The sequence below is a fragment of the Mchenga conophoros genome, linkage group LG23 (genome assembly GCF_057382185.1).
Source record: "Mchenga conophoros isolate Kocher_MC1m ecotype Shallow Benthic linkage group LG23, M_conophoros_male_GT1.1, whole genome shotgun sequence".
NCBI classification, from domain to species: domain Eukaryota; kingdom Metazoa; phylum Chordata; class Actinopteri; order Cichliformes; family Cichlidae; genus Mchenga; species Mchenga conophoros.
In genome coordinates, this window is record NC_140547.1 from 32,583,796 (window position 1) to 32,604,022 (window position 20,227).

At 40.2% G+C, this 20,227-nt stretch overlaps 2 protein-coding genes across 2 annotated transcripts; both read right to left on the reverse strand.

The window, feature by feature from the left end:
* Positions 1 to 4,500: 4,500 nt before the first annotated feature.
* cldn10d (claudin 10d) lies at positions 4,501 to 6,083 on the reverse strand. Its single transcript, XM_085264380.1, has 5 exons — positions 5,810 to 6,083; positions 5,452 to 5,613; positions 5,281 to 5,362; positions 5,070 to 5,177; positions 4,501 to 4,934 (listed from the first exon to the last, which is right to left on the reverse strand). The coding sequence occupies exons 1-5, from the start codon at positions 6,039 to 6,041 to the stop codon at positions 4,742 to 4,744; spliced, it is 777 nt and encodes a 258-aa protein (XP_085120506.1). The 5' UTR covers positions 6,042 to 6,083; the 3' UTR covers positions 4,501 to 4,741.
* A 4,670-nt stretch (positions 6,084 to 10,753) lies between these two features.
* On the reverse strand, positions 10,754 to 16,333 carry cldn10e (claudin 10e). Its single transcript, XM_085264379.1, has 5 exons — positions 16,102 to 16,333; positions 15,843 to 16,004; positions 15,117 to 15,198; positions 14,902 to 15,015; positions 10,754 to 11,689 (listed from the first exon to the last, which is right to left on the reverse strand). Exons 1-5 carry the CDS (start codon positions 16,331 to 16,333, stop codon positions 11,296 to 11,298), a joined length of 984 nt encoding a protein of 327 aa, XP_085120505.1. The 3' UTR covers positions 10,754 to 11,295.
* Positions 16,334 to 20,227: the final 3,894 nt, after the last annotated feature.

The following is a 20,227-nucleotide window of genomic DNA, read 5'->3' on the forward strand; positions in this document are numbered from 1 at the left end:
AGCGAGTGATGAGTAAAGTGCTTATCATTAAGGACAGAAGAAAAATACAAAAATAAATAAATGAATAATAAGAAATAATTCAAAACGGATTTTAAGAAGTGACTTAAAAATAGACAATGGCAGCAAATTCCACAACTTAGGCGCTGTCACAGCAAAAGCTCTCTGAGCTTACGCTGTGTCCTGGCACATCTAAGAGCAGATGATTGGCTTACCTGAGCAACCAGGAGGGAGAGTGCAAATGGTACAATGTAATGTACAATGTGCGACGTAGGTACAGAATACTTTGTACCTACATTGTTTTCTACAGATTGGAAATAATTTTTTAAAATCTCTTTATTAAAATAAGATTTTTGTGTATGTTTCATGTGTATCGGGTGATCAATCAATGCAAAAGAAAAACAGAAGTAACAAAGGCAAGATATCTGAAGACGTGTAGAGGTGACAAAATAATTGTGTAGTGGATATAGTGATGCTCTTTCTCTCTTTTTTTCATAAGCATGCATTATATGCCTGCTTTAACAACACATACAGTCAAAAAGTAATGTCATGAATGAAAGTGTCAGAAAAAAGCAGAAGCTTTCTCATTTAAGCAAAAACTGGGGATAAAATAAACATTTAAAAAACTACTAAAGCTACTAAAGTTAGTTATTAACTGTCTTGTGGAGAGTTAGTAGCAAAATTGATCCCACCTTTATCATGATCAGCTCAAGCTGGAAGATGCTCTCGCCGTATGGTCAAATTCACAAACTAGCCCTGCAGCAGATCACTGACGTGCTGTCTGAGCCTCCTGTCTGGAGTGGCGACAGCTGAGGGTTCCATCTTTTTCCTCTAAAAGTACAAGCTCTAGTCGGAATGTTGGAACAGCTTGGGAAAGAGGGGAGACTAGAACTGGAGTGTGGGTTGCATGTCACCAGACTGCTGTCCAAACTGCCATTCTTCGAGTACAGTTTAAGTGGTTCATCAATCCTCTTCAGTCACCAATGCCGACCTTACCAGATTTTGCAGAGTGGCTCGAGTACAAAGTCTGTATTCAAGATCATGATGTGTATTTCCATCATCCTCAACAATGTGTCCATCAAGGGAAGGATGCAAAGCTGATACCAAGCAGAGAGCAGCAACAGCAACTACCACCATGTTATTGGGCTATGGCCCTCCTGCTAAGAAATCAGAGACATTAGAATGGTGTTGGGATGGTCAGTTTTTCTTCTCAATAGCCTCCACCACAGACCCTGGGAAACAGTTCTGGGTCAGTGGTTTCAGAGAGAATTCACTGCCACTGAACTCTCCAAACACTCACATCCAGTTGATGCTCTGAAGACCTATCGTGACCTGCAAGGTATTCCCCGTCAACCATTGTTGCTGAATGGCTCTGAACCCATCTCCTGACTCTAGTAGAGTCTGTACATCTGGGTCGGCAAGGAGGGCCAGCTGCACTCATGACATGACTCAGTTTGACTCTGCAGGGTCCAGCCAAAGTTCTACATCAGGCCTCCACTCCTCAGTGTCTATTAATGAGCACGCTGACTCCCTGTGCTAAACTTCTCAGTAATGTGGGCAAACTCTGGCAGATGAATGTTCTCCTGTGCCAGAATGAAAGGACTATTCTTAGGTGTTCAACCTATGTGTTCAAAACAGGATACTATGACTGTCAAGATGCTAGAGGAGAAGACTATCTGAATGGTAGTGGATGGCACTGGTACAGCACACGTGAGTCAAAGTCTTGTGTGCAAGCTTCACAAACAACAGATGTGTGCATATGTGTGTATATACATATATATATATATGTGTGTGTGCGTGTGTGCATGTGTGTACACAAGTCAGTAGATGAATATTATTCAAAAAAACAGCTTTTATGTATAATATATACAATGCGGAGTACCTCCTGCCTGACGGAGCAGATGATTAGCTTAACTGACGGAAGTAGAGAGCATCCAGTGAGGATGCTCTCAATGGCACAGTGGTAGAAGGTCCTGAGGATTAACAATCATATGACCCCCTATGAGCAAGCACTTTGGCGACAGTGGGAAGGAAAAACTCCCTTTTAACAGGAAGAAACCTCCGGCAGAGGTTCAGGGAGGGGCGGAGCCATCTGCTGCGACTGGTTGGAGTGAGAGAAGGAAGACAGGATAAAGACATGCTGTGGAAGAGAGACAGAGATTAATAGCAGGTACGATTCAATGCAGAGAAGTCTATTAACACATAGTGAGTGAGAAAGGTGACTGGAAAGGAAAAACTCAATGCATCATGGGAATCTCCCGGCAGCCTACGTCTATTGCAGCATAACTAAGGGAGGATCCAGGGTCACCTGGTCCAGCCCTAACTATATGCTTTACCAAAAAGGAAAGTTTTAAGAAAGTTCCACATAAGAGGGGCCTGAAAACTGAAGGCTCTGCCTCCCATTCTACTTTTAAATACTCTAGGAACAACAAGTAGGCCTGCAGTGTGAGAGCGAAGTGCTCTAATGGGGTTATATGGTACTACAAGGTCATAAGATGGGGCCTGATTATTTAAGACCTTGTATGTGAGGAGCAGGATTTTGAATTCAACAGGGAGCCAATGAAGGGAAGCCAAAACAGGAGAAATATGCTCTCTCTTTCTGGTCCCTGCCAGTAGTCTTGCTGCAGCATTTTGGATTAGCTGAAGGCTTTTCAGTGAGTTTTTAGGAATTTCTGATAATAATGAATTACAGTAGTCCAGCCTGGAAGTAATAAATGCATGAACTAGTTTTTCAGTGTCACTCTGAGACAGGATATTTCTAATTTTAGAGAATTTGCGCAAGATATTTTCTTGGTCAAAAATGACTCCAAGCTTCCTCACAGTATTACTGGAGGCCAAGGTAATGCCATCCAGAGTAGGAATCTGGTTAGATACCATATTTCTAAGATTTTCAGGGCCGAGTACAATAACCTCAGTTTTATCTGAAGCAGAAAGTTAGCGGCCATCCAGGTCTTTATGTCTTTAAGACATTCCTGCAGTTTAACTAATTGGTGTGTGTTATCTGGCTTCATAGATAGATAGAGCTGGGTGTCATCTGCATAGCAGTGAAAATGTATGCTACGTCTTCTAATGATACTGCCTAAGGGAAGCATTTATAATGTAAACAGAATTGGTCCTAGCACTGAACCCTGTGGAACACCATAGTTGACCTTTGACCTTGCATTTTTGACTCATGCAAAAATTGGAGTCTATTAGATAGATATGATACAAACCACTGCAGTGCAGTACCTGTAATACCTACAGCATGCTCTAATCACTCTAATAGGATATTATGGTCAACAGTATCGAATGCTGCACTGAGGTCTAGCAGGACAAGCACAGAGACGAGTCCACTGTCAGAGGCCATAAGAAGATCATTTGTAACCTTCACTAAAGCTGTTTCTGTGCTGTGCTGAGCTCTGAAACCTGACTGAAACTCTTCAAATAAACCATTCCTCTGCAGATGATCTGTTAGCTGTTTGACAACTACTCTTTCAAGGATTTTTGATATGAAAGGAAGGTTGGAGATTGGCCTGTAATTAGCTAAGACTGCTGGGTCTAGAGATGCTTTTTGAGTAAAGGTTTAACTACAGCCAGCTTGAAGGCCTGTGGTACATAGCCGATTATTAGAGATAGGTTGATCATATTTAAGATCGAAGAATTAATTAATGGCAGGACTTCTTTGAGCAGTTTTGTAGAAATGGGGTCTAAAAGACACGTTGATTATTTGGAGGAAGTAATTAGTAATTAATTAAGTAATAATTTTTCTAATGATTAAAATTTTATTTGTGAAGAAGTTCATGAAATCATTACTAGTTAATGTTAAAGGGATGGTTGGCTCAACAGTACTCTGACTTTTTGTCAGCCTGGCTACAGTGCTGAAGAGAAACCTGGGGTTGCTCTTATTTTCTTCAATCAGTGATGAATAGTAAGATGTTCTAGCTTTACAGAGGGCTTTCTTATAATATACCTTTCCTTATATTGTAAGGTAAATACCCTACAATAGTATACAGAAATCCCAACATCCCCTATGACCAAGCACTTTGGCAACAGTGGAAAGAAAAAACTCCCTTTCTGCTGGAGGTAGAAACCTCCGGCAGATTCTCACAACCCTCCGGCAAAACCAGGCTCAGGGAGGGGCTCAAATTATTTTTCCACAACACAAACCAGGCATGAACATGAAGAACTCAAAAAGAAGTTTTAAAATGCTTATCAACCACTTGATCAAAATTACAAAAATGATCAGTTTGTATGGTAAATAAGAGTAACAGGTTGGACATGTTATGCTTTAACACATCAGTTAGCTATTCTGAAATATCAAGAAAAAGATGAAGATGAATTGGTCCCCTCATTGAGTCCCCAATGAGGGGACCCATTCAGAAGGATTTACATAAGAGTCACTGGTGGCACAGGCAATTCAGGGACACAACTTTATTGCAGAGATTTTAAGCATTAAAAAACTTGCAAACAGAAAAATTGGTGCAGAATATTATAAGTAAGGAAATGCACCAGTAAAACATTAAAGGCCAATTGTTAAACATTTTATAACTTATATTAGCAACTGAACTTGTACAAAGAGGATTGGAGACATGGAATTTTGAGGAGGTTGGCCAATTTTTATACAAAATACACCTCGTCCACCTTGTGGACTCAAATGTAATTTACAACACCAACCAGTAAGAGCAATTTCTCCTTTATGCTACAGCTTCATATTGTATGGGTAATCATACGTTTCCTGTTCTCTTCACTCTTGGTTCCCTCTGGCTCAGACGAAGCTGTCTCTCCCCAAGGTTTGATCTGTCTTATTTGTTGCTCTGGTTGTTCGGCCATCCATGCCTTTGTTATACAGTGGGGGTACTAATGTCACTCTGGAGGATGGGGGCGGCATCATGTATGTACGTCTGGTACGGGCAGTGGTGTAGGAAACTGGTCTCTGTGGCCTTTGGGTGGAACTAATGCTAGAAAAACAGGAGACACAAGGTGAGGTAATCCAAGCTGTTATCGGTTGCTAGTTGTGGCCTGCTATACAGGCAGCCACGAATAGAGAAAGGTTACCACTTTACAACCTTTAAGGACTTATTTATTTTACTCACCATGATGGTAGGATTTCTTTCCCAGACAAATAGGCCAGCACTGCCCCTGCACAAATAAGAAGAAGGGATCCTCCCCAGCCAACAAAAATTGCCGCTCCAAGTTCAAACCTGAAGTGAATGCAGATGTGTTTCATTGCATGGATTTTTAAAGTTAATATCTATTTTTAAAAATCAGCTACTATAATATGAATACCACTTGAAAATTACTCACTTCTGTGACCTGAAATTTGGATTCTTAAATTCAGTTATGACTCTGTTAGCCCACCACGAGTAGGTGATCATGCCGCAGCCGCCTACCAGAAAAGAGGCTGTATTTTAAAACCTCTTTTTGGCTATTTTGAAAACTGATCAACCAACATATATGTATTGAAGGATTGTTTACCTGAAGCCAGGTAGGTGATAGCACCAGAAAATGTCACCCTTGAATTGACAATCTCTGTCCCACCTATTTTAGTACATTTCATCCCTATGAGTGTGAGGACGCCACCGAAGAAGCCTGTAATGACAGCACAGACCGCCAGTGCTCTGCAGGCGTGCAAGAACACTGAAAGAAAACAAATACAGTTTATGTTAACATAACAGTTGTGCATTTTATTAAGATAACCTAAAGAAATTTGTATGATTTCTCTGCTTCAAATTGTATCTTCAACATAGAAAAACATAGCAATGAGCTAAAGGAACAGCTGAGTAGAAATTAAAAAGAGAGACTGTAAAGTTTTGAAGATCTCAGCGTATCCTACCAGGCAGGGCCAGCATGGAGGGGTAGTATTTGCAGTCAGACACCCCCGTGGTGTCTGAGATGCAGTCCATCCACAGGTTGGAGTAGTAGTTGGAGGTGGTCAGCACTACGGTGCCCACCTCTGAGAAAGTCCAGTACTCTGTGGGAAGAGTTGAAGAGACCAGAATCCAGCCACATAAGCAGGACACGAAGCAGCCAATCTCCACGTACATCACCACCGTCCTGTATTTCATGGTGAATTCTGGTCTTCGACCAAAATTCGTAACAGTTGAAAAAGTAAGGTCTCACTGCAGGAAATGTGAATGGGCCTCCTCCTTTGTGTCATTGCTGATGTGTAAGTGTCAGACTAGCAGTGTGGATGCTTTGAGCTCATCTTATCTTTTAGATAGTTTTGTCCAGTAAGCGCCTTTGATGTTGCCACCAGGAACAGCATTACGCCTGCCATTGGTTTTAACCTTTTCATCATGGTGTGCCTCTACTTTGTTTAGGTTCCCTGCTCAGATGTCAAATGTGTAAAAGTCATGGTTTTCATGACTAAACATTAACTGTTGTTTGTGTGATGTTGCGTGTGTGTGTGTGGTGGGGGGGGGGGGGGGGGGGGGGTATTTCATAACTTTCAAGTTTCACGGTGATCCCAGATTTCAGAATTGTTAAACGTATTTGTTTTTCATTGTTTCATATCTGTTATTGTGTAATAACAGAAGACAGCATGGTTTCTGGATCATGTTCATATGGGGCTTATTTGCAATGGTAGACCTTTAACCTGTGTTTGTGGATGAAGTTGTTTCTGAGTACATCGCAGTCTTTTGCGACTTAAAATTGGGGAAAATAATAAAAAAATCCTCCAAAATTTATAGAGATAGTTTTCTGCATTTTGGTGAACCATTGCCTAACTTTATGTCTGAGTGTTTCATGTCGTGCTGTTGTAAATAAAACATGCATTTATGCGATTTGCCGTCATTGCATTCTGCATTCAGCCAGAACTGTCTTATCCAAGCTGTCTTGTCATTTCTGTAAATAGTCTTTTGGAATAGATCTCCAAGCTTCGTCAAGGACATTCCAACGCTCTTTGAATGTTGGCTGCCTTTTGTTTCATTCACTGACAAGATCATCCTACATTACTTCAGTAATGTTGAGATGCTTTTGCATGATGTTTCTGAATCTAAGCTTTTCCTTGCTCATAATGTTATGAGTTCCTCAAAACATCTCTCTATCTTCCTCTTTCAGTCTGATGGAGGGAGAGGATCAAGAATTTTCCTCACGCTTTAAATGTTTTTTCCCCCCCATTGATTCTAGTAGTGGTAACAAAGCACAGTAGTTTATATGGTTTACATTTAAGTAAACCAACCTTTTTGGATAGTTAACTACGTGTGGAGTTACACAGTGAATTATACAGCTAGTTAGAGTGAGAATTCACGAGAGGGATTTAAAAACCACATTACCTCAGTTTCGATGGATCTGCTTGTCTATGTAAAAACAACTCGACCACGTTGTTTATGTATAAACAGTAAGCAGCCATGCCTGACACACCTGCATGAGGGAGAGTTGATGACACACGGGGAAAAACACACACAACAAACCAGTAAGTGGGTGTTCCGAGAAGCTTCTGAAATTGTGTCTTTTATCCTGTCTTCCTTCTCTCACCCCAAACGGTCATGGCAGATGGCCCCGCCCCTCCCTGAGCCTGGTTCTGCTGGAGCTTTCTTCTTGTTAAAAGGGAGTTTTTCCTTACCACTGTTGCCAAAGTGCCTTCTCATTTGGGGGTCATCCTATGGGTCTACCTTACAATATGAAGCACCTTGAGACGACTGTTGTTGTGATTTGGCGCTGTATGAATTGAACTGAATTGAATTGAATTGAATTGAATTGAATTGAATTGAATTGAATTGAATTGAATTGAATTGAATTGCAGCTCAGGCTTTGTACATGCAAATAAATGATACTCACAGCCGACCACATGGAAAGTAGATGCTGTTTATCAGATCCCATTTATACTTCTCTGGTCTCCCCCAATGTGTCTGCACTCCAATCCAAAAAATGCAATCACTATGCCAGCCAAACCAATGGAGAAACTGCTCAGCAGAAGCTCCCTGACTCCCTGAAGGTATGCTGAGACAAAGTCCGGAATGGTCAGGCCCCACCATATCTTAAAGACCTCATTATAACATATTATCCCAAAATAGCACACCAGGGTCAGAGTGCAGGCTTACTTTTCGTTCTTTCTCCTTTGGTCACCTCATTTTCTTCTTTCTTAAAGGGCCATTCCAGCATATTGTGTTTACTCAGGGTACTCATAAGTATTAGATTAAACAAAAGGCTATGACATTTAAAGCAACACACACAGAAATATCAGAAGTTTTATCTTTCACAGGTTTTCAGCTAAATACATGGAAACAAATTAAGTGTTTTTGCCATAGACTGCCTTAATAACAAAGTGCCTAAAGATACCATTTAAAATGGGCAAAGTTGGTTGGTCCTGGCTCAGCTTCGGCGCCTAACAAGCTCATCACTGGACCCACTTCAGTTTGCCTACCAGCCTGGCATTGGAGCGGATGATGCCGTCATTCACCTCCTACATCGTTCCCTCGCTCACCTGGAGACCGCTGGAAGCACTGTGAGAATCATGTTCTTTGATTTCTCCAGTGCCTTCAACACCATTCTTCCCTCGGTTCTGAAGGACAAGCTGGAGAACTCTGGAGTGGACCATCACCTCACTACCTGGATTTTGGACTACCTCACCGACCGACCACAGTATGTGAGGACTCAGGGCTGTGTGTCGGACAGGGTCGTCTGCAGTACGGGGGCCCCACAGGGAACGGTTCTGGCTCCGTTCCTCTTCACCATCTACACTGCAGACTTCTCCCACAATTCCACCCAGTGCTTCCTGCAGAAGTTCTCTGATGACTCTGCAATAGTCGGCCTCATCACTGATGGGGACGACAAGGAGTACAGAGGACTGACTCAAGACTTTGTGGACTGGTGCCAGCTGAACTACCTCCAGATCAATGCCAGTAAAACCAAGGAACTGGTGGTAGACTTCCGCAGGCACAAGCATTCTCCACTGCAACCACTGAACATCCAGGGTATGGACATTGAGGCTGTGGACAGCTACAGGTACCTTGGTGTTCATCTGAACAACAGACTGGACTGGACTCATAACTCAGACGCCCTCTACAGGAAAGGGCAGAGCAGGTTGTACCTGCTGCGGAGACTCAGATCGTTTGGGGTGGAGGGCCCACTCCTGAAGACCTTCTATGACTCTGTGGTGGCTTCTGCTATCTTTTATGGTGTGGTCTGCTGGGGCGGCAGCATCTCTGCTGGGGACAGGAAGAGACTGAACAGGGTGATCCGAAGGGCCAGCTCTGTTCTAGGATGCCCTCTGGACCCAGTGGAGGTGGTGAGTGACAGGAGAATGGCGGCTAAGCTGTCATCCCTGTTGGACAACGTCTCCCACCCCATGCAGCAGACTGTGACAGCACTGAGCAGCTCCTTTAGTGGCAGACTGCGGCACCCACGGTGTGGGACGGAGAGATTTCGCAGGTCTTTCCTCCCCACTGCTGTCAGACTCCACAACAAAGACTTTAACTGAACAAACACACACATCCACACATGTGCAATAACACTAAGTGCAATAATCTTTTCTGGCATCGTTGTATTTTTACTCAGTTGTATATAGCATTCGTATTCTATTTTTATCTTATTGTATATTTTTATTCTATTTTATTCTACTGTATATAGTATATTATTTTATTCTATTCTGTACAGTTGTGTACTGTATTTATTCTTATTGTATTCTAATTTTTGCCTCATAACTTTTGCACTGTCCACTTCCTGCTGTGACAAAACAAATTTCCCACGTGTGGGACTAATAAAGGTTATCTTATCTTATCTTATCTTATCTTAAGTTGTTCCTTGTGTGTAGACACAGCACTGTTTCATTTCTTGAGTTTGCTGCCTTTTTTATGCTTGAATGTTTCTCAGGTCAGCATTAAGTGGTTCAACAAACAGATAAGTTTGTTGAACCTTGGACTGATGTGAGAATGAGTGAAAAAGTGAAAGACCGAAAGGTCCAAAGAAAAACTTTGAAAGACCTTCATAAAGCCTGGAGAAGTTTCTCAGAAACACTTTAAAAAAACCAACAAGAAAGTCGTGCTCCTTGGAAGCAAACTAAAAAGAAATGCATAACACTTTAAGATTTTTTTTCTGGAGCCCTCAGTTGATTAAAAACAAGGGAAATTAGGATTAGTAGCTAAAGTGACAAGAACAGCAACTGCAAAGCACTCCACTACATAGCCCTCAAATGAATTTTACCTTTAGTATGTTGTATATATATATATATACACACACACACACACACACACGAACACACACACACACACACATGAACACACACACACACACACACACATTTATATAGTTTCTTAATAAAACCCACTCTTATTTTTTCATTTACAGATTCATTTACTTCTAACATTACTCAAATAGGCTATTTTTTGTTTGTTTGTTTGTTTTTATAAATGTTTACCAACTGTTATGTACTCTGAGTTGTTCAACTCAGAAAATATTTATAACATGAAGCTAACATTTTCCAGAGCTTAATTGTTATTGTACTAAAGATTAATTTGAGGGGTCAGGTGGGAGGCACTGACTGATTGGTTTTTTTTGTTTGTTTGTTTTTTCCTGCTTGATTATGGTCATATTATTTCTATCCATTTGACCCCTTTTAACTTTCTATTGTGACTTGTAGGAATAAACTGTGTTTATAACAAACAGAAGATAGCAGCTTTGTATTATGTGGTAAGAAATGTATTATGTTCATTGTGTCAAGGCTATGCTGCAAGGACTGGTTGCCTGTGATCTTTGCTTGGGTTTCTATATAGCAGTTGCAGTGTCTGGATATTCTAACACTAAACACTTTGTTTTCAAGATTTTCCACAAGGTGCGATGCTCAATTGACAGAGATAGAAGTATTGTATTGTACTGAATCTTTATTTTGAACATGTTAAAATAGTATAACAACAACAAAAGAGGGAAAAAGACAAAGCAAACAAAACGAAAACAAAGCAATAATAATTATAACTTACATGTTCAAAAAGGAGAAGGAAGAAGCATCAACTTATTTAATCCCACCACATATCCACTATTTAGTAACTAACAGTCTGCACTTTTTATTTTCTGTCCATCAGAAGTCTCTAGCTATAGATGAAATCACATTAATTGTTCTATTTATTTCCTCTAATGTGAAGCAGCCTACCTCCAGTAGGCCATAGCAAGTGTGCAACCCACAAACATCCAGCCTAGTATGCTAAGCAGTAGCCCCAGGATCTGACCCGGTCTCCTCCACATCCCTTTCATTTGGTAAATATATGCAATACACCAGCAATGATAAGAATGCAATTTATACCACATATTAAAATATTGAAGTATCTGACTGCTTGGTCATCACATGCTCTGAAGTTTTTTTTTTACCTAATAATTGATATTTGTTCAAATATAAGAGTTTTTGACATATGGTGCAATCTCACTCCCTAAAGTGCCTGACATAGAGGTTTGTGCCCTGCTTCTATGGCTGTTCCTGCCACTCCTCACTTCTGACAGACTTGATAGGCTAGACCTTGAAGAGAGGCCAGACTGTGACCCAGATCTTGATCCTAAATTTGTCTTCAGCTCAAACCTTTCAGACCTTTCTGACTGGGTGGAACGCCCTGACTTGGTCGTGTGTCTGGATCTTGAGGCAATGCTAGATAAATCTGAGCCCTCCGACCTTGATAATAGCTCAGAAATAGAGGACAGTTTGGTCTTGGATGTGATTTCCGACACTGTGGACAGAGATGTGGTGGACTTGTTTTGCAATGGGTCTGGCAATCCCTTGACAACCACCCTAAGGAAGGAGATGCACATTATTGTCAAACATGACAGTTACATGTTCCACTAAGCAAGACATAATAAAAAACAAATTTGTATTAATTGATAGGTCAGCCAAACTGTTGATGTTTTTAATTATTATTTATTATTATTTGCCTTCTTTCAAGTCATACACATTTACTTTCGATTATTCATCCTGGCTCTTCATGGCACTTCTACTACTTTTGGTCATTTAGGCTTCTGCCTCGGAGGTTTTGGCATACCTGCTCATTATTTTAAATGGCATGTCCTTTTTCTGTCTTCATCATTCTTCTGTTTTCAGTGCTCTAAACATTTAGCACAACTCTTCAGGTTTTGGGGGTACCAGCATTGGTAATCGTTAGCGGGAGTAGTCCTTCTGAGTTTCTGATGTTTCCTGTCCTCCACAGGAATGATTCAAGCATGGTTCTTATAAAGTCACATGGATCCCTGTATTATCTGCCATTTTAGCAGCATCTCCTTGGCCTCTATACAGTAACTCTTTCCATTAACATCTTGGAAAAGTCCTGCATTTAGAATTGGTAATAGCTCTATCTCTACTGTTTCATTTCAAAGATCTTCACTAAATAGGTTGGTAGGTGCTGCTCTATCAGCCTTACAAGCCTTTCTTTCCACCCTCAGTCGTGTAGCGCCAAACACATCAAAGTTGCCTAGGAGGCTTAATGTTGTAAGGTAAGTCCTTATAATTCGAAACAGCTTTCCTTCCACTCATCTCCAAATCATTTGCACATCTTCTGCCTTACTTTTCTAAGTTACCAAGTCTAAATTCAGTCGGCATCGAGCTGGTGGTGGTATAAAAGTCTTACTCTTACTCCCACTCCTAACTCTTTGCCTCATTATGTTCTGTGTGCTCTCTACTGGCCTACAGCAGCACAAGCCTTAATGCAGTGTCTTCTCTCCACTGTTCCTTGCAACTCTCAGCCTTTCGTAGCCTTTTTTTCTCTCTGTGGGCCATCAGCGGCCCCGAGCATTATTGTCGGCTCTTCTCTCCTGTGCTGCAACTTTCAGCCTTTGTAGCCTTTCTATTCTGTCAATTATCAGAAGCCCTGTGCCAACGCTGCTCTTACCGCTTGCATTTTCAGTCTTTGCAGGTTCTCTGTTCTGTCAGCTATCTGCAGCCCAGGGCCTTAACCCAAGCTCAACCTCTCTGGCCTTTGATATCCCTCAGTTTTCCCTTCCAATCAAATGGCAAACATAGCCTGCCATTGGAGGGCCACTGCCAGGCCCAGAACTCATGCTGGTATTTTGGGTGGTCTGTTGTTGTTGCTCTTCTCTGTGCTTATGCTTCCTATGCCTTGCCATGCCATGCATTACTCCTTACATGCATAGGTTTCCTTTCCCATGGGCCAGAACTCTGCTGCAGTAAGATCTTTTTTTCTTTTGGGATCTTGCTCTATCCCCTTTCACAGCTGGGGTTCTGTTCTGCCAAGACGGACCATTGTAGTCTAATCATGCAATACCCCTATCTAATTTCTGTTCATTAATAAATTACGTTCATTCTTTCAAATAATCTCTCTTTATTGAAATAAGCTTCTGCATAAGTTCTTTAAGAACAATCTATGGTCTCTCATCTGTCTGCTCCCAGGTTCTGCTGGCTAAATTAAAGCTTTATCACTCCAAGTTTATCATGTTGTCAAGGTGTTTGTCATCACTGGTCTAGTCCAGTAACACTCTCCTGGCTTTCTCCAAGCCAATCAGCACTCATGCTGTGTAGTTTAAATCTCATTCTCATTCTCCCTTTCTGTTCCGCTAAGACGAGCCATTGTAGACAAACCGCCAAATTTGTCATTTGTCGTGTTCATTCTTTCAAATGATCTCTCCTTATTGAACTACCCTTACCAAATACCAGATTTGACAAAGAGGGGCAGGTCTAGGGATGGGTATCGAAACCCGGGTCTTGTTGAGAACCGGTTCCCACTGTTTCAATTCCTTGTAATTGTTTGGCATTTTTGCAAACGATTCCCTTATCGATTTCAGTCACCCCACATGACCTGGCAGGAAACATGGCGGCTCAAACGCTCAAAAGTTTGGTTATACTTTACGAGAACGGATGACAGCAGGGCAACTTGCAATACTTGCAAAGTAGATATTTCATTTAAGGGAGGAAACACTACAAAGATGCAAAAGCATTTGCTCACAAAACAAGCGATGACCTTAAATGAATGTCGTGTTTTTAATTCCGCTCCGGACTCAACCCAGCAGCAGCGGTAACGTTTGAACGTCCTCTCCCATTAATGCGGCAGGTAAATAATCAACTAACAGTGCATATTATGTTAGCGCGATCTGCCTTATTACAAAACCTGCCATTACTGTGCGCTGCATTTAGGTGACCATGAGGCTCAGATGCTGGCAGTTCTCGCTGCAGTCTACCGGTAGCGTCTCCTTTCAGGCCAGGATAGACGAATGTCACCAAGCAGTGACTAAGTTTGTGGTAAAAGGCTTGCACCCATTTGCCACAGTATATCCCTCTGATTTTCGGTAAGTGAATGTGTTTAATTGTAGGCAGGGACATTACTGGATATTCTTGTGTATTTACTACAGCATAATTTATGTTATACTTTGTTATTGCTACAGAAGAATATTTATTTTATTATTTTACATTTACAATTTTTTTTCCTGGGGACCCTGTGACACCACATTGAAGAGCCGTAGGCTGTGGATCTCTAAAGATCTCACTGTTGGGTTTGTAAGGCCATGTTACTCTTAAATTTCTATCTTGTTCAAGAGAAGATATAAAACACAGTTCTAAGCTAATCAACCTTAGTGTTCTCCTTATTTTTTTAAAAATTGATAAGAGAATCGATAAAGAATCGAACCGTTAAACAGAATCGAAAATGGATTCAGAATCGTGAAAATCTTATCAATTCCCATCCCTAGACAGGTCTGACTGTGTAACAAGTTGTTTGCCATTAAGTGTGTTGATTCATAACACAAATGATCCTCAATTTTGACAAAGTTGCAAAATAGACATATATTATTAAGACTTAAAATTAGTGATTGAGCCCATACACTTGGCAGGTAATGTTAACAGAGGTTAGCATGGAAAGCCGTTTTCCCATAGACTTATACAGGACTTCTTTTTGCAACCACCATTTTTACAACCATTTAATGGCCTTCAGATAGAAAGCATTGGCCTCATTTTTCCTACCTGGAAGCTACATTTCTCTTCTATACTGTCCAAGCACTTACTTTTTCTCTCTTCCACAGAGCGGTGTGCACACTGACCATAGATAAAAGGCACCACCAGTGATGTGAAAGGCTGAACCCACCCAGCCAAGAAATATTGGGGTGCCAAGGTTAAACCTGTTGGTTGCAAACCAGAGAGATGCTGAGATCATAATTTTAAAATTTCCGTTTTATTCAATGTCGGTTAACATTTATTCTGTGTAACTATGGTTACTTACTGGAGTCCAGTGGGACCAGGGTCAATATGTATTGCATAGACATACTGTGCATAGACACCATACCCAGATGTGGACAGCACTCCTGAATGCAAATCAAATTTAAAAAAATAGAGTCAAAAGTTACACTGGCTGCTATGCATATTGCATATGCAACATATGTTTGTATGCATAAGATATATAATACATTTTGGGGTCAGCTTGAAAGAAAGGCAGATGTGAAATGTAATCTAAGAGTCATAGATGCAAAATTATAAGACATTTTGTCAGTTTTCAACCAATTACTCATTAATTGACCTTTAAGACCTTGGTCAATTTGGGCCATGTTTTAATGGATTGTTTGATGATGACATCCCTACAACGTTTCATCAGAATTCATTCAGAATTGTTCAAGTTATCATATTTACAGACAGAAGGAATCTCATGCATCCTACCAAAATCATAACTGCCTGGCAGAGGTAAAAACTTGAATATTCTGGCAATTATTTCATGGTTCAGTGGTAAACGCTTCAAAAAGGATATTAAGTTACTGTGCTGAATGTCAACAGTAAGTTACCTTTATCCAGCCTTGACACAAATTAACCAGCAAAATCCATGAGCAGACAATGAATAGAACTTAAGTACACAAAGCCATCCCTTTGTGTACTTTTAGAAGCCCTCCCTTCTAAAAGAGTGATAATATGGTATTCACACCCTATGATTTTATAGTAATTAAAGTTAGACATTTACCACTGATGATGTGGCAACATCCACCAATGTAGATCTTCTTGTATTTTGATTGTACTTTTCCTCCAATGTAGGTGCACTCCATACCCAGCAGACTAAGTACAAACCCCAGCATGCCTACAGAAAGAGCCGACATCAACAGGGCTCTCACTATTTGGACATAGTCTAGAGTGACAATAAAGGACAGACAAAGGTTTATATAAACATTCTTGATTTGCAAATGAGAATAAATACAGCTTGAATACTGAATATGTTGACATACCTTCCACAGACCAGAGTACAGGGAAATCCTTACAGTTGGTGACAGCAGTTGAGTCTGTAAAACAAGATCTCCACAGACTAGTCCAGTGCCAGGCTACCTTGATGACAGCCGAACCTCCCATGCCCCCAACAGAGGCAATCTTCCAGCCCTCCATTGCCATAGTGCAGGCCACAAAGATCCAACCCAGTACCGTCATCAGGAACCCCCAGATCTGAACCACTCGAATTTTCATTGTATGGATTGTTGTTGTTTCCTTTCTAGATTTCTGACCCAGAAGCTTTTGTTTATTTAAGCTTGAATCCTTTTTCACCCAACTGCAAACCACCAGTTTGTTGAGTTTCTTTTTTAATTTTTAAGATGGTAGTTGGTGATTCAAGCAGTCCTCGGTCTCCAAACTCAAACAAATGCTCTTCTCAGAGAGAAGTGAATATCGTGTTTAAAAAAGGGGATGTGTGGTGTTGTTATCCAGATATTTCTTTTTGCATGTCTGTGTGGGATAAAGCAGTAATGCAGGTCCTCATGGGTCTGAGATTGCTTACCTTAGCATGTATCTCAAATTACCGGAGACATATCCACTGTTTTCAGACAGCTTAAAAGAAGAAGGACCTATTTATAGCATGAGGCGTTTTCTTTTCTAATTCATAATTAATACTGAGATTTGTTTTTATATCAGGCTTTTTAAGTTCCCTCCATAATATAGCTAAAAAGCATGGAATTTAAAAACATCACAAAACCTTAAAATAATGAATAGGAAAGGTTACCTAATTAAAAGAGAGATTTTAGAATATTTCTTTACTTCTTCTGCATCTTCCACAACTGCTGGGTCAAACGGTACAATTTAAGGAAGGGTTGCCAGACTAAGGATGTAAAGGTCTAGCTTGATATTTTTTTCAATAATCCGATTGTTCAGTCTGACGTCACTAGCCGTGTCTGGACCTAAACCCCGCTGCAGGTCCATATATCAAACGATCACTATGGCATTACTGAGAGTTGAAAAACTGTCTAAAGTCTTTCATCTTTAATAAAATGATCAGCGTTCTGCTCTACCAGGTGTAACAATTGAGTTTAACATCCAGGCATCCATGAAAACTGAATTTATGACATTTAACGGAGTTAGAAGTTAGCAGGGAGTTAGCTCGCTAGCTTCTATCTAAATACAATATAGCATGTCAAAGGAGCTTGCAAGGAAAGCGTCTGGACTTCTTTAAGTTACTTGAAGACGTTTCACCTCTCATCCGAGAAGCTTCTTCAGTTCTAAGGTCAAATGGTGGAGAGTCCCAGATATAAACCTAGTGGGAGTATCCCCCCACAGAGGGACAAAAGGACCCCCTAATGATCCTCTAATCGCCTGAGCCAAGGTGTGATAAACCTAGTGGGATACTCCCACTAGGTTTATATCTGGGACTCTCCACCATTTGACCTTAGAACTGAAGAAGCTTCTCGGATGAGAGGTGAAACGTCTTCAAGTAACTTAAAGAAGTCCAGACGCTTTCCTTGCAAGCTCCTTTGCCTACGATGACCTGGATGACTGAGAACCTTCACAGACAATATAGCATGTCCTGACTGCGGGGTTTTGGAAACAAATTAAAACGTACAGCTCTGCTATCACTTCCAGCATAAATGAAGACAGAAAACTAAACAGCAGTGACGTTTGTAGGGTTACTGAAGTTGAGCTAGCTGGTATATAATGATGTGCTACGTGACCACTAGCGACACAGCTATGTTAGCATAATATAAACAAGCTAACTTTTTTTTCCACTTGATAAAAGTTAACGTGAGTGTTCTCGGTGGACATGAACAAATGTAATCGCATGGCAGGATGCTGTAAAAGGACCAAACTTCAGCCAGGAGAACAACTGAGATAATCCATCCACAATACGAGGTTAGTCATTCATATACTGCTGCATGGGCTGGGCTGTAGTTACATCCTAAGGTTTTAAAAACTGAGCTTAAATAAATGATTAGCAGTAATAAAAGCCGAGGGAGGTCAACAGTGATCACTGACTGTTTTAGGAGCTTTTTGAGATCAAATAGAAGAAAATACATAACATTAAACATGTTAACAACACAAAAGCCATATTAAACGCAGACTACTTTAGCCCCGGAAGTAGGATTCGTCGCGTCATCACTGAACAACCGGATATGTCATAATTCGGAACCATAGTCGGTGACCAATATACCAAAAGCTACACTCATCCACCCTCACTCTTTCCACACTCTATACTGTGCTATGTGATAGAGGCAGAAATGCTGCAAAATTAAATGTTAGCAAATAACTATTTCAAACTGATCCCCATTTTGATTCACAAAATGGTAACAAAGGTTCCCAGTTTTGTTTGACTCTGGCTATAAACCAAGTACAAATGGATTTGTGTCTAGCAGAATTTTTTTCTTTCTTTTTTGACATGTCATGTTTTAATATTTCTCCATTGCCAGCCATAATGAGACAGTGTGCCTTTAGTACATACCGATGTCTGGCATCTATATTTTATTATAAGTGCTTAACCAGTTACCCTTTCGATTTTTGGTACATATAATCCCGCTTTCCAACCATAGTGTGTTAGACTGAGATGCTATGAGTTACAGCACAAGCTGAGCTCCGGACCTCTTAATTTTCCAGATTTTACTTTCCAATTCTTAACTTCATGCAATTACCTCATAATGGGAACTCTAGAATGATGATGTGCTTCTTAACCAAGTTGTGGATGTGTAGGGGTAATGTAAATGTACAATATTGATGTGCTTTTACAAAGCACATCAGAAAAACATTTCTCATTGTGATTGGATTCCGCCTCATTTCTATAAAGGACATGACAGTTTATGGGATGACGTGCCTTGAGACAACTGTTAATGTGATATGCAACTATATAAACAACATTGAAATGAAACTGAATTGAATTTATGCAACAGACAGGGAGTTATTTTTGCCAATTTGCCTTAAATTCAGATTCATGAAATTCTTCCTCATATATATGGGGAAACCACAGACACATGGCCTGTTGCATATGGAAAAGATATATATATATATATATATGTATGTATATATATATATATATATATATATATATATATATATATATATATATATATATATTATAAAGTTTCTATCTGTCTTGTGTGAAACTTGTGTGAAAAACATACAAGAGTGAAAACAGATATATATAAAAAATTATATAAATGAAACTTGTATGTTTTGGATACTTACTAAAACAATATATGAAAGTGGCCACTTTCATGAGTAAATCATATAAGCCTTATATGATTCACTATATGAAGTAGGCCACATCTGATGCAAGTCTTTTATAAGTTTTTTCTATTTCTTTTCCATATGGGGTCCCACATAAATGATATTAATAAAGGAGAATTGATGTAACAGGAATGAAACGCTAAAGAAACTAGGGACTGAATATACTAAAGGAGAAAAATATATAACAACAATATAAACACTAAAAAACAAAAACAAGAATCACTTAGAGTCAACCTCAAAAACACACTGAGTCACACAAGCCACAACACTTCCATCCGTCTGTTTTCTTCCACTTACCTAATTCTGGGTTGGTTGGCTGCTGGAGCCTGTGCCAGCTGTTATAGGGAGAGAGGCAGATCCTCCAGTCTATCTCAGGTAGTCCCTACCAATAAGTCAAAAGATTGATAAACTGTCCCTTAAACTGATGCTATTCTGGCCCGCTGATTTTTGAAATAATAAAATCAGACTTTATGTATAAAAATTATAACAAGCAACGTATGAGATCACATTGCTTGATATTTCAACTAAAAGAGTGACCTTTACAAGTCTTCTTGAAATATGTAATAAAGCTGCTTGAAGCATTCTTCTCAATTTTGCCTCCGGCATTTAAGCTGCTAGTTATTAGTAATTTTGCCAGGACCTCACTGTGTGGCGGGCTGCATAATTACAGCATAGCGTCTTTGTGCTGCTCTAATTAGACTTAAATCTGAGGTAATGAGAGTTCCGGGGAGTGATGAATGTTCTTTTAGTTCAGATGAAAGAGCTCTTTTTTTGTTCCAAAGTTCACCCAGCTTATATTAAAGTTATTGTTAGTGTGGTAGAGAAATATACTGATATTTTGGAGGCTGGGCAGCCTTAATATCTTTATGAAAGATGGTT

What these genes read in the sequence shown, in the direction of transcription:
- cldn10d (XM_085264380.1), bottom strand. Translation starts at nt 6,041, where the DNA reads ATGAAATACAGGACGGTGGTGATGTACGTGGAGATTGGCTGCTTCGTG. An exon ending in TATCACCTACCTGGCTTCAG is followed by an intron (nt 5,363 to 5,451) that starts GTAAACAATCCT and finishes CTTTTCTGGTAG; the next exon opens with GCGGCTGCGGCATGATCACC. An exon ending in CCAAATTTCAGGTCACAGAA is followed by an intron (nt 5,178 to 5,280) that starts GTGAGTAATTTT and finishes CATTCACTTCAG; the next exon opens with GTTTGAACTTGGAGCGGCAA.
- cldn10e (XM_085264379.1), bottom strand. Translation starts at nt 16,333, where the DNA reads ATGAAAATTCGAGTGGTTCAGATCTGGGGGTTCCTGATGACGGTACTG. An exon ending in CCTGGTCCCACTGGACTCCA is followed by an intron (nt 15,016 to 15,116) that starts GTAAGTAACCAT and finishes TGCAACCAACAG; the next exon opens with GTTTAACCTTGGCACCCCAA. An exon ending in CTCTGTGGAAGAGAGAAAAA is followed by an intron (nt 11,690 to 14,901) that starts GTAAGTGCTTGG and finishes CTCCTTCCTTAG; the next exon opens with GGTGGTTGTCAAGGGATTGC.